Below are 14,287 nucleotides of genomic sequence, written 5' to 3'. Positions count from 1 at the left end.
AGGGTGGATCGGTGAAATTTCAATTAAAGAATCCAAGGGATTCGGGTCACGGATGCATCGAACTTCGTTATTCGCGGCGCGGCGGTGGAGGGAAATGGAGCTGATCGAGCACGGGGACGCACCACGTGGCTTGTGGAAGCGTCTTCTGGCGGTAATCTTTTTATCTACCCAGTGACACACAATAGAACCACCCACGAAAGCCAACGGGCGTGGCTGACAATGGTAAATAAGAGAAACTAAAAAGAGAGTCATGCAGAAATTAAGTTATGTGTATTTCAGAATTGAGCATTGGGTCAAGTACTATCATCTACAAGAATAATAATGGTAATACATCAATGACTAATCGTACTGACTACCGAGTAGTCGCAATAACATTTTAACCAACACTGTCAACACCAAAAGCCAGGAGGTAAATAATCGTGCGAGTCGGCGCGAAACGCGTGCCCACGTTTTACCTACTTTATCGCCTCCCACGTCTCGCTGTCAAAGGTCTTCACAACCAGCAGCTCGAGGGCGTAATTCACAAAACCGTACTGCACAGAAAACAAAGGTTAGATTCTGTGTTTCCCTCCATCAACATCAGTATTGGAACTGTCGCGGCGTGGCTGTGGAATTACATCTGGTCTCACGTGTTCGTTACCGATTGCGATTAACTCTTTGCAGCACGGGTTTTAAAATATATTTTTAAAACATATTCAAGCACAGTGATCCAACAATCCATCCTCACACATCAACACCACCTCGCATAAACACGTTTCCAAATGCACGAAGGATCTATGATTTATCAATAATAAAGTCCTTCCGCTGCAAAGAGTTAACGTCCATCGACTGTCAACAGATCCTGTCGTGTCCTTCGTATGATCGCGTGCGCTCGATCCTTGCTTTCGTCGCGACAGTTCTCCTCATGATTGCTCAACGTACCATGATGATCGTCGAGAAGCTGACTGGAAGACTTTCCTTCGTATCATTCCATTCTAATTGCCATAGAAGCCGTGTTTACCTCGTGCACACGAGCCGCGTACTGGAAAGTCGGTCCGCCTTCCACCAGAGACGATAGGTATCGATTTTCCGGAGCCAACAGCTGCGCCACCTACGTACTAACCCTGTCTGCTCCTCTTCGGTACGTTCTCCATGCGCCTCCTACACCCTATCGCTACCAATCCGCTTTGGCGGCTTGAAATCGACGATATTACCCGCTGGATGAATATATACAAGACCATTATCGCGAACGTACGATCAGTCGTTCAGCTTCGAGTCACGTGGTCCTCGAAAAAGACCATCGTCCATCCTTCGGCATTCTCTTCGATTAAGTTGCGAGGATCTTGATAAGAAGTTTATTTACGCTGCGGAAGCGTTCGGCGTGCTTCCTGCTTGCAAGAACGAGGAAGATGCTGTCGTGCTTCCGGAGGATTTATTTGGGAGAAGAGCTGAGATAGAAGATTGCATAGCATGAGGGGTAGAGAGGTATTGTCGTCGAAAGAAATAGCGTAGAGTTATGTTCATTAAATCTAAAATTAGTGAAATCGTGCTCCATTAAATAGAAATTTGCGTGAGGGGTAGAGAGAGACTGTCGTTGGAAGAAATAGCGTAGAGTTATGTTCGTTAATACCAAAATTAGTGATATCATGCTCCATTAAATCGAGGTTTGATATAAAAATACCTCTAAGCTGCCGTGCTTTCGGCGGATTTAGCTGGGAGGAGAGCTGACAATAAGATAGAGGATTGAGTAGCGTGATGGGTAGAGAGGAATTGTCGTTGGAAGTAATAACGTAGAGTTATGTTCGTTAATACCAAAATTAGTGATATCATGCTCCATTAAATCGAGGTTTGATGTAAAAATATCTCTAGGCTATTCGCATTCCCTTCACTCGTGGTATAAATGACTGAACGAAGGATCCATCTTGAAAAGAATCGTACATTGTCTTGCGACAGACGTTTCATTCAGTCTGAAACAGATCCGTGACCAAGCAAAAGTTATCAGAATCTGTCCACATTCTTCATAGAAGGAAAGATGAGCTCTGGAAGGAGTCATAATCCGTATTGGGTCAGACACTTTACTCAACCTGCGTCATATCTGCGGTCGAGCAGACATTATTCATCAGGATCTGTATTATTATCACGCATAGTATGAAGTGAGAGACTACGAATAATATTAGTTCTATTCATATAATTTAAAGAAACACTTTGCTCTTTTGTTTTAGATAAAAATTGATGATAGTAATTGAATGATATTTGTAAGACTGCATTTTAAGTGATACGAGTCAATATAAATTCCGACATAGGCATTTCAATCATTTCTCTGATTTCAAACCAAGAAAAACTGATGCGTTTCAATACATTCTATAAACGCTTTTACTTTAACATACTTACTCTTTAGTTTTGCTTCTCCGGGAATCTAGAATTTACTAGAATCATCCCTAAGGCCAACTTAAAAAATTGAGTGAAAATGACTCGACGCTATCCAGACTCTACTAACTCACCACGTTCCCTTCCTCTCAAGATGATCTTCCATCCAACCTGCAACATACTGTTTTTGTCGTACAATGAAGAAGAGGGTATGTCGTTGACTGTCAGTCGGCTTTCGCATCCGGAGAACGATTCGTATTCGGGGTTGGGAGCAATGGCGACAGGCGGATTAAATTTGTATTAACGACGGTGGCGCGGGAAACTGGAGCGCGATGATGTTTCAACGGAACGATCCGCGTCTCGAAATCTCGACTTCGAGACGCGGCAGCGAGCACGGCTTAAATTGTAATTAGAAACGAAGGCAGGAATTCGTAGCGCTTCAGCTGTTTCCAGAGGCGAGCTTCTCTATTAAAGCTTCTCGCGGACTGGGTGGGCCTACTTTCGCGGCGTGCATTGTCGTCTGAAGTTGAAACGAAGAAAGCCGGAAATTGCCAGCCCCTTTCACAGGGAGCATCGGTGGTACGGCTTCATTAGTCGAATTACGGTCGGTAGTTGTGAATCGCGTTTTCCAAATGGGAGTTATGTAAATACTTTCTAGGGTAGAATTCAAGTCGAGCCACTTTCGATGCTTTTTCTACTAACATGCGAGTACCTAACGAAACTATACTAATGCTTTCTATTTAATTTCATCGAATTTGTCTCCTCAAAAAATCTGTTTAAGCATTGTACTTAATATCTTCAAAATGAGTAAAACATACTAGTATTATTATTATTATTATTATCGCTATTATCATTACAATTACTGTTATTACGTTTTTATCACGCAAATTAGAACAAACTGTACATATCACACCAGAGCAATTCCATAATTGTGCAAATGCGACGTAGAAATCCTCGAAATCTGCTTTTGACCTAACCTCAAAGTTACACGAGTATAGCTATTTATACAATACGCGTGCAACGGCAACTGCTTTCCAACGATATAATTGCATCATATTTAATGAACTACTATAATAATATTAATATTTCATACGCCACGTAACAAAAATTACTCAGCGTGTAAGTATAATGAACAATACTTAATTCACGTATCAAAGAACACACTCATTAGCATCTATCTCAATCACGTTGGAAGGCTGTCGTGGTTACCAGAGTGAAATTTCCGTCGTTATAAATTACAAGCAGCTCGTAACTCGACACTACCACCAACAAACTAATTACAAAGCGAACGAACGAGAGATGCACTCCTATATTATCCAGAGATTTTCTCGTTCCAGTGCCAAGGGTTTTTAATTAATTCACGTGCTGAATTCGCCCCTCAATTATAAAGCACTTTATGTAAAATATGTACACATTTAAGGAGGCTCGTAATCAGAGAATTGTCTTTCTAAATTTGAAAATGCCAAGAAAGATAGAAACTCTTCAAGTGTGGTAATCTTGTAAGATAGTTCGAACGTGTAAATTGTAGAAGTACACGTGGATACCAATGCTAACCAGTGTTCTTAAATGGACGTTTTCAAGGTAGACAACTATGTTTCAAAGTATTAAGGACCAAATATATGGGCGCGTACAACATCATGTTACTTGGACCTTACTTCCTACCAAGAAGGTCAAACTACACTCTTTTTCTCCAACTCTCTAGAGAGCGAATTTCCAGTACTGCTATAAAATGCCTTGCCTTACACATAACCAGGAGTGCTGCACATTAACCATTTGCCCTCGGAATCATTTCGTTACAGAATATGCAAACAGGAATTATGTCGTATTCCATAATGTAACGATACTTGAGCTTATATGAATCTTTAGACATTCAGGAGCATATTTATGTCAAAAATCAAAATTTTATACTATTTTAATGCATGATAATGTGTGAAACACTCATATATATATATATATATATATATATATATATATGTATCAATAGTTTATACCTTTTAAGTTGCAATCTTAGCCTTTCTTGTTTATCATCACAAATTGCACCATGTCATAAAAAATATGTTCCCATATCTTACTTTCTTATACAGATGCTCTTTAACCTTTTCAGACCTGAATTATTTTTTTTTCTCGTAATAATGTAATTTCATTTTTAGGGTTAGCTTTGACTAAAATTAACATGGAAAAAAGAAAAAAAAAACCTAATTGTGTAGTTTTCGAGTAAAACTGGTCCTTTTTTATGTGCACAAATAAGGACACTCGTCCTAAACGATAGTATCGGTAATTTTTAAATTGTGTGTCCTCAATTCTGAACGCCCAGTATGAAAGGGTTAAGCAAGAAAACTATTGAACAGAAAATTTTCGTTAGAGCTCACCAGTGATGATGATTGGTCACCATTGAGCAGTAGTAGTAGGTAGTGGTCTGCGATGGGTCCATATCGATCGATAGGTCCTCAAAGACTGGATACGTGTGATAAGTTGCTCAGGTTTCGTCCCGTCAAAGGGGAGGGAAGTGATAACAGAGGGTATTGATGACGGGGAAACCTCTTCATCAATATTGACAAGTGTGTCGTCGGATTTGTCTCGTCGTTAGAGCTGGGATTCCCTACACGATCGTTGGTTTCCAGAATCGCGTGCAAAGAAAGAGGTCAGCCTAAAACAGTGAACGCCCAAGCGCCATTGACTTTGCGCAAGTTCGGTTGGATATCGCGCAATCTCAAATATTTATATCCCAGGGGCATCCTCAGCGCGTAGTCGCTGAAATTTTCAAAATTCCACCGAGTCAGGCAGAGAATTCGAGAAAGGATCCCGTTTCACAGCGCTGCGTTAAACTTTTATCCATCCTAATGATGCCCGTTCCTCGTCTTCGTAGTCATTCTTCCGTCTTCTTTTCTATAGAATTCCAAGTAATTGTTCGTCTTCGACAAAGTAAGAATGTCTCCGAGTTAAAGGGATTTCTCATTTCTTAATAAGCTACGTACCGACTGTGAATCGATTTAAAATTTACATGTACTTTATTTAACATTTAAAATAGCTTGATCGTTCTGTTATAACCATCATCGCTATCCAGCATCCAATTTTGGCGATCGTTCCTCGTCACCCTGATTCTTGAGCTATTTTACGCGTCGCTTCCTTTAATCACCAAAATTTCCTTGTTGATCCTCTCGGGCCCGCGGCATGGCTTCGCCAAATCCGCCGTTGGTTGTTAGACTTCTATTACAGCGCGACATGCACGAGACGTCGACACACTTTTCGCAATGGGGGCTGTCACAGATGTTTACCCTCGCAGCTGTCGCCCGCGAGTTCAAAGACGGATCTCCTATATCGGAGCCGCAATATCGGTATATAGGGCACCCGAGGGAATTGCACAGACCTCGGCCCCATTGTGAAAGGCCAAAAGGGCACGATGCTGCACTCCTCTGGTGTACGAAGTACATGGTTACGCGTGGAAATGTGCAAGATGATCCTGGGAAGTGTGATCGTCGCCACTCTTCCATCAAAAATGCTTCGAGATTATTTCACGCCACTCCATCACTTTTTGTGGTGGATATATTAGGTCATCCCATAAGTTCGTGCTGAAGACTGTGGCAATATTTAATAAAGAAAACTACAGGAATGTTATAGTGACGGTATAGTGACTATGTTAGAAAGAAAGAGAGAGAGAGAGAGAGAGAGAGAGAGAGAGAGAGAGAGAGAGGGCACTATTTTTTATAGCACTAAGGGTACGTTTCACATATTACACCGTTACATGTGCCCCTTCAAACAGCGTAACTTTGTCCTAAGAAGTTTGTTTGTACAACAAAAAGTAACGGAGATAGGTGTTCTGTTTCTTCGAACTCACCCTGTATGATACGTCAATTTCACAAAAATCTCTGACACAGAACGCAAAAAACAATCGATCGGGCTCGGAGTGACAGTCGTGCCAAATTTTTTCTCGATTATAGTCTCCCCGTAGTCCGTTTACCGCGCGACAACCATCGCTGTATTTTTTCCACGTTCTTTCCGGGTGTACACAGAATGCCATTAAGCGCGTTCTTTCATGGGCCATAACGTCGTGTTTGTCGCGAATTCTGCCATCAAGTTAGTGTTATCCACGAGCAGAGGCTACGGAATCGATGCCGCGCAGTGATTTACGAGTCCTATCCGCTAGCCGGGTTATGATCTGAGACGCAGTTTCTCTGGGGGACAGTGTTTGCCCGTAAAAGCATGAAAATAATGGGTGTTATATAATTGGTGAAACATTTACGACTGGCAGCTTTACGAGCCGTTCCAGTTCTAGAAGAAGCAATCGTATCTGTCAAACGCATGACCACCGATTAGGGGTTTACGATCGTGGGACGAACTGAAAACTAAGGCACCGTTCGAGAGTACTTTTTAAGACGACAATCGCGTAAACGTAAATGGTCGTAGTACAGATAAATAGAAGACTCAGTCTGCGTAAACACAGTATATTCTGTAGGATTGTAAACTTTGACAATTGTAAGCTTCTGGCTCAATTATGTAGGTTACGTGGATATAGTGTAGCAGTTAGAGACAATTCAGAATCTAAATATTTTGGCGTGTATTATGGGATTTAACCCTTTGCACTCGGATGTCTCTTCCGAGGGGACATCGTTATTCCAGGCAAATTTTATTAGTTAGAGAGTAAAATTTGTAAAAAAAGTATGATTCCTTGAAGGTTTCTAATCAAATATCACGAAAAATCGAAGGAAAATATGGTACGTGTATTAAGATATGCGTATATAGCACATATGAGCTTGTGTTACATGAAAAAAGAACGTGTAAATAGTTTATACCTTTAAAAAGGGACAAAGAGCATTTGTATAAGAAAGTAAATATGTGGGAACATATTTTGTATGACATGGTGCAATTTGTGAAGATAAACAAGAAAGGCTAAAATTGCAACTTAAAAGATAGAAACTATCAATGCATATATATATATGCATACTCCGTTTCTATATATATGAGTGTTTCACACATTATCATATATTAGAATGTTCCTAAATGTCTAAAGATCCATACAAGCTCAAGTATCATTACAATAAATGACACGCTTTATAAGTTACATTACGTAATACGACATAATTCCTGTTTACACATTCTGCAACGAAATGGCTCAGAGGGCAAAGGGTTAATGTACAGCACTCCTGGTTATATGTAAGGCAAGGCATTTTGTAGCAGTACTGGAAATTCGCTCTCTAGAGAGCTGGAGAAAAAGTGTGTAGTTTGACCTTCTTGGTAAAAAATAAGGCCCAAGTAACACGATGTACACGCCCCCATATTCGGTCCTTAACACTTTGCAACATATAGTTGTCTACCTTGAATAATTTTCCGGAGTAATAATTATATTATTGAAGTAATTAGTTTGAAAATTCATAGAATTGCTTTGCACGTATACTAATTGGCAGAAAAAAGTTCTAATTTGTCGTGATTCATACTTTTAAATGGCTTCCAGTGATTCGTGGGATGTCATGAAAGTCAATAATTAGGGACGAAAACAATGAAGAAGTTTTCTACGTCAGTGGTCGCAGATGTTGAAGAATCGCTATTTGATTGAAGGAAAAAGGGTCCTCGGGTGGTATCGCTAATACGTCGTGATATGGGTTAATGACGAGGGGTTGGAGTTGTGATTGTGACAAAAAGTTCTCAGGTGGTGCTGTAATGCGTCTTCATATCTTCAAACGAGCCGGAGTTTCCGTTTGATCGACGTAAAAAAGTCCTTTTATGGACGTCTAATGGGCCGTGATGTCCTCAAGCGTTGATCCAGGCGACAGTAAGCCGAGGAGAATCGTTACTGAATACTGATAATGAGAAGCTTCTAAGAGTACAGTCTCGTTCGATTATGCGCAGACTGGCAAAAGTATTTCAATGCTTTCAAACTTTACGCTTTATGATAACAATAGTAAAGGAGCATTACAAATTTGAAAATACTTTTATTACTGGAATGAGAATTCTATTACCAGGATGAATTATTCTTTCTTTCAATCATGTTCACGATAATTTATGATTATAATCTACGTGTTCCTCTTCGAACATGTCTCCTCCCATTAGAAAATAATATTATAGTCCATTTTAAGTCTCCTGAAATTTTATAAGCGATACACCCCTCAAATGACAACTTGCACGCTTGCTTCTTTAGTAGCAGTATAAATCATCAGAAATTCTGGAATAGTCAGCCCCAGAGAAATGATATTCGCTCTGTTAGAAGTAGACCACCCGTTAGCTTGCAGCAGACGCGAAATCACTACGCAGAGAAGCTTTTTACAACCGCAGTCCGAGCCAATTAAGGGAATTATTTAGAACGAAGTCCCCGAACGTGTCTGATACGGATCTGCACCTTTTTCGAGTCGCTTCCAGCTGGAGCCCGTAGAACGCGGTTACAAGTCAAACAAAAAGAACGGATAAGCAATTCGAAGCGTTATCTCCCTCATAAAGCATCGGTGTGCAAATATTGGAAGAAGCGTGAAGCCCGTTCGCCACGCTGCTTTCCAGACTCGTCGCCATCGCGAGGGGCTGATTTGTTTGCAAAGGAACTTTCTTCCGCGGTAAAAACGATGATTGATGTTTTAAAATCGAGTGCTCCTTCCAGGAGCACATGCATATTTACCAGCCACTTATTGGGAGCATTTCCTATGCGGAAATAACGGTAGGCACTGAACTCGTTACTTTAATTTAACACTCTTACTCGATTTAGTAGAACCTTCGTTGCCTGTAGGATACTAGACTGTGTGGTGGAGATCATTGGAGCTCACACAAGAAAGAAAAGCAAACTTTACGCGCAATATGAAAGCTGCTTCTCCTTCAGCAGCCTCTTTCTTTTTGAAGAGAGGTTTTCTTTATCAATTTTTTCCCAGAACATTATTCACGGTGACTATTTAAAATTTGCATTGCTATCTGCTCGCACTGTTCAGGAATACATTTTACGCGGATCAAGATAAAAAGTATTCATTGCTCGGTGATTATAAGTGTAGTATCGCGCTCCCCATACTCAAGAATAAGTAGCCAAATGAGAACACGAATCGTAGGGTGCGGGATTGGGCGTGTAGGAAAAGCGGTCGACTTTGGATTCGAGGATCATGGGTTCGAATCTGGGTACCTTATTTTTCATTTAAACTTCTACGTAAGTAATTTCCCAATGTTTTGTTAAGATTTGTCATGTCCCCATAGGATCCAAACCTTGGAGCGCTTCCATAAACCTTTTATAGGGTTCTTGAAAGTCTAAGCAAAGTAAAAAAAAAAAAATTAACGATGTAACGGGATAATGGATGGAAACAGGACGCTCATTAAGTGGACATTAGACGAGAACTGCGACAGGACGAGGACCGCTGGCGGTAACAAATTACGAGGCACGACGTGAATGCACGGGCAACTACTTTGCATCTTCAATCTGATATAAACTTAAAATTGGAAAGCCGCGGCACGGGCGGGCGGCGACGTCGGCGGACGCTTTCATTAATCGATTCATTTCAAGTACGAAACAAAATTATCCGCCTCCTTGCCTCCCTCGAAATTAATTAGTCAAGGACGCCCTCGTAATTTGGATCGTCAGGGGTGAACCGGAGCGATGATGAATAGCGTTCCGGAGTTAATTAAAAATACCGTCACGCATCGAATATCGATGATTCCCGCCCGCAAACGCCTCCAACCACCTTTGTCGCTTCCATAGAAATGCGTACACCGGGCATAGTGTCGTGGTGCCGCTGGTCATAATACAGAAATGACTGACGTCATCGGATGCCTGAAGATATCCTTGCGACGGAGACCAGATCGATCCGATGACACGTCCACGCAGACCGCTCTGGTAGAATTTTGCGCAAATGAGCGGTTCGTTGCGATAGCGATACAACCTACTTATTTTTTAAAGCGGAGTTTGTGTTAGCAGTGCTTAGAAAACATGTCGATTTTATCCGTAAGCGATACTGCTTTTTTGTAGTGTTTTATTTACACGTGTGAGCAATTTGTTTCGCAACGTTGTATTAAATAGGACAAAGGAAAGGAAGCAGAGCTAGAGGGAAAACATTTCCCAATCGAAGGACGAACGAAACAGGGAAACAAAGGACCGATGATTCGAATTGATCCAACAAGTCCCCGAGAATAAAATAAAAACCAATCAATTGGAATTGTTTTATCAGAATTGTTTATTGGCGTTCACCCCTTTACACATCAGACCATCTAGTATACGTTTTTGAAAGGTATAAATGTTTCTTTAAGAATAGAAAATGAAAATGTATAACGAGATATGGCGAATAAATTTATACATACTTAGAGTGCCTTTGCATACATAATTATTTTCGTTAAATATAATTGTACATTAGAATAACATCATATGTATATGAAGCGGACGACGAGAGATAGTCGAAGCATCACAGGATAATGAGCGAATTTTAATGAAGAAGGATCACCGTAGACCACCAAATTAATTAACCACCACAAACTGAACATAAATCACAATCACCTGCCATATATTGTGTTAAAGTTATCCGCGTTTAATTAAATCCGCGGTGTCGGAGTATCATACTCGACGTCATTGTTCTCAGTCATTGTACAAAATCTATCGAACCCATTTTAGAATAGTTGCTCTTTATTATATGCCAACGATGTAACTGCATTCTCTCGACGTGTTTATCACGTAATTTTCAACTCTGAAATAAAAAACTCCCAAGTACGCGGTTCGTAATTTCAGACTAGGGCAACCACTACACGTTGTGTTTTCTGTATTAAATTTGAGGTCTTTCGGTACATTTGTTTTCAGCTTGCAGTTCTTCTTTCCGGCATCTGTGAGCCAAAACCTATTTCCCCCTTGAGGGAAAGTGTTCAACGAGACCAAATAAACATCCTGTACAATATAAAAAATGGCCAGGATTCCATCGTAGCGAAATCGATTCTTCATCGACGGGGAGGAGCGTGAATTCCGCAGGATCTGTCCCTTGTCAATTTTTATAATGAAACGGCACTCCATCGTTGGAACGTGGTCATGTTAGGGTATCCCGGGACGGCCATCAATTTCCCTCTTCTATGATCTCGTCGAAGGGTAAAGATTAATGTCGACTTTCGCGGTTTTTTCGCCCGCTCCACGTCGCCTGGGCGACGAGCCGAGCATTCCCATTATCGTTCTCTGTCCGCTCGGGGAGCTAGGACGATTAGATGCGCGACTCGATTGAAGTTCAACGTAAGTGGAGATCGATCGACAACGGTCTAACGTTTTCTCCAACGAGGCGACTGGGCGCACCTGTTCCGACTGCCGGCCGAGTCTTTTATTTTCGTGCCACCGATGGAAATCGAACGTACGGAAATACAAAGCGGAGAACAGTCGTGGCGAAGCTCCATAGTCGACGATATGCTGGTCGACTGTGTTTAGGATCGGTGAAAGGTTTGAGTGTATGTCGTGGACGTGACTTCTCTGCCATTTTCGATATTAAGAATTTCTTTGGACATTTTCAATGACGTGTGTGTCCTACGTATGACGCATAGGAATTTCTGGGGCTCAATAGCGTGTAGAACATCCTAGATCCTGTGGACCACTGAACAGGTTACCTACTTCCTGGCGAAAATGAAGTCAGGTCACTCGATTTTGCAAGAAGCAATCTTCAAATCATCAAAAACATTCTTCTACTTTTTCTTCACCCTTATGTCCTTAATTCACAACAGAAGCTACACACGCTTCGATACACCTCATGCACAGCCCTTTATTAACACATTGTTAACCGGTCACGAGTTAGCGTGTTTTCATGCCCAAACGTTGTTGATCGGTCAATGAATGAATGATGGATGAAAAAATGTTATACTTATGTATGAGATATGTATGTAAAATATTTCATTTTAATTCAATATGTTGGTAAAACATAAATAAAGTTTATTGAAGTTTATTTACATTGCTTTAATTTCACATTCAATTACGAAATAATAGCCGGTAACGTGAAGTTGCTTCCGCGTATAATTGTCGTTCAACAATGTGTTAAGACCCTAACAAGAGAATCGGAGAATCCAGAAGTTCAATTTCAATGTTAATTATGTAATAAGAAACCATAACATTAATTGCCACGTTGCACGGGGCTGCATCGCACGTCTTCATTCGCGCTCCATTAAGTCGCAGCGTCCTTGATTGGAATTGCAAAGGAATAAGAGTAGGATATTTTAATATATTCCATTAATGAAATGGAACAGAAAGAACGCCTCCAGTCCTGGTCGAGAAAAGCACACCGAGCACGTGCTGCTGTTATGCGCCGTATAAACCCGGGAGAAGTGTGTCGAGGTGAAAACTACTTTGTTTTCTGCGTGATTGTAAAAACACCGTTGGATCGTGTGGTACAAGAGCGAAATATTCAGTGATTGCTGTGTGGACGGGGAAAAGAACATTTCGTTGCGAAAGTAACAGCGAACAATTTCTGTACGTCCAAACGACGGATGAACCGAGTCACGGTACTTCTATTATGTAACACAATACTTCCCAAAGTAGAGGGTGCAACCCCTAGAGAGCACATCTTGCTAGGGAAGCGGAAATGAAAATTTTCCAGGTGAAAAAATGCGAATCACATTGTTGATCCTCTTCGAAGGAACTTAGAGCCCAGCGATGTAACAAATTCATGAGCAACGTCGCTTTATGCTCTGGTTTATTGCAAATATTGCAACAGATGCTTTCGACGTACGTATTCCCGATAAGATGGATCACGTTTCTTCGTGAAGGGTGTGTAACTCAGACGAGATCGACTAATTCGGTCCTAAAGGAGGGACGAATCACATTTTCATGATGCATTCTCATTCGGCGCGCGTAACACACGATTTTGATCGATACAACCTGGAAGGCAGAAGTGACACGATAAGAATGCAAAACGTATTGTTATTTGCACGGGAGGAAATTGTTTCGCGAAATATGAAAGTCTAATGCGGGAAAAATGTAGGCAGCTGCTCAGGTAGATATTATGCGAGTATTTCTGCGTCGTGATATTTACTGTCCTACAAAGAACGGAATAATGCGTACACCGTGCTACGCGAGCTCATGCCAGGCGTTTGCAAATAAAGCCTGTGCGAGGTGATTCGCTCGAAATGTTATAAGGCTTTTTCACAATTGTACCTCTTGTGAAAAGCGTTGCGCTGTTCGCCGTATTAGTCGAAATAAAAATGAAATTATGTAAAGTAGGTGCATCAGTAGCTGATGCTGTCGATTAAAATATTTTTAGATGCATTACGTATTACAGTAATACATTTACTAACACTGATGCCAAAGTTTTCAAACTATCGTCGTTTTGATAGTTGACATAGTAAGTTCGTCGATTTGAGTAATGTCACGCGAACGACACCATGAATCCCGCATAAATTTTTCTTTCGAGAGAATCAGTGACGTATTTGTAATCATATCCAGAAATTTAAAAATCCGAACCAGATTGAAACAAGCCGTATCGGCTCGCAGCTTATTCGTTTCTCGAAAATGAATTTCAATTGTAATATTTTACATCCCGCGCTTCGATATTTTCAATATAATATTCAACCAGTATTTCATTATGTCCCTTCGTTCCTATACAAGCAGAGAGAAATTGTAAAATACGAATAACGTTTGATGAAATTTTCACGATCGACACGGTGAAAATTGCAAACAGATAAATTCGATTTGTGCAATTGCCTTATGCCGTGCACTTGCCTTGCAGTTTGTGCAATTTGTGCGTTTGCCTTATGCCGTGTTTCCACGTGCGAGAGAACTCGAGGAAGTCTTGCTAGATCGCTGAAATATGACACTGTGCGTCCTCTGCTTTATTTGCTGTTCTTTTCAAGCTGTGTAACGGGACATATTTATTCTATTACTACCCCTTCATCGCCTCATAACATTTTTCACCATATAACGGGACATGAATTTTGGCTGCTCGAAAATAAAAAGATTTTCAATCTTAAAAAAATTATTCCAAGTTAATATTTATGGTGACTGCGACGAAGTGTGATTCTCAGAAGGTCGTTG

General features: G+C 40.8%; 1 protein-coding gene across 1 annotated transcript in view; it reads right to left on the bottom strand.

Moving 5' to 3' along the window:
- Positions 1–1,058, bottom strand: part of LOC128896175 (guanylate cyclase soluble subunit beta-1) — a 30,380-nt gene extending 29,322 nt beyond the window's left edge. Inside the window, exons 1-2 of the mRNA XM_054159380.1 lie at positions 922–1,058; positions 460–533 (exon numbers count right to left, since the gene is read on the bottom strand). Of these exons, the coding sequence (XP_054015355.1) occupies positions 460–533; positions 922–924 (77 nt within the window). The 5' untranslated portion in view covers positions 925–1,058. The remainder of the gene's footprint in view (positions 1–459; positions 534–921) is intronic.
- Positions 1,059–14,287: the final 13,229 nt, after the last annotated feature.

This window comes from Hylaeus anthracinus, unplaced genomic scaffold, assembly GCF_026225885.1.
Source record: "Hylaeus anthracinus isolate JK02 unplaced genomic scaffold, UHH_iyHylAnth1.0_haploid 0, whole genome shotgun sequence".
NCBI lineage: Eukaryota > Metazoa > Arthropoda > Insecta > Hymenoptera > Colletidae > Hylaeus > Hylaeus anthracinus.
Note: the sequence above shows the minus strand (reverse complement) of the source record. Positions and strands in the feature narration are given on the sequence as shown.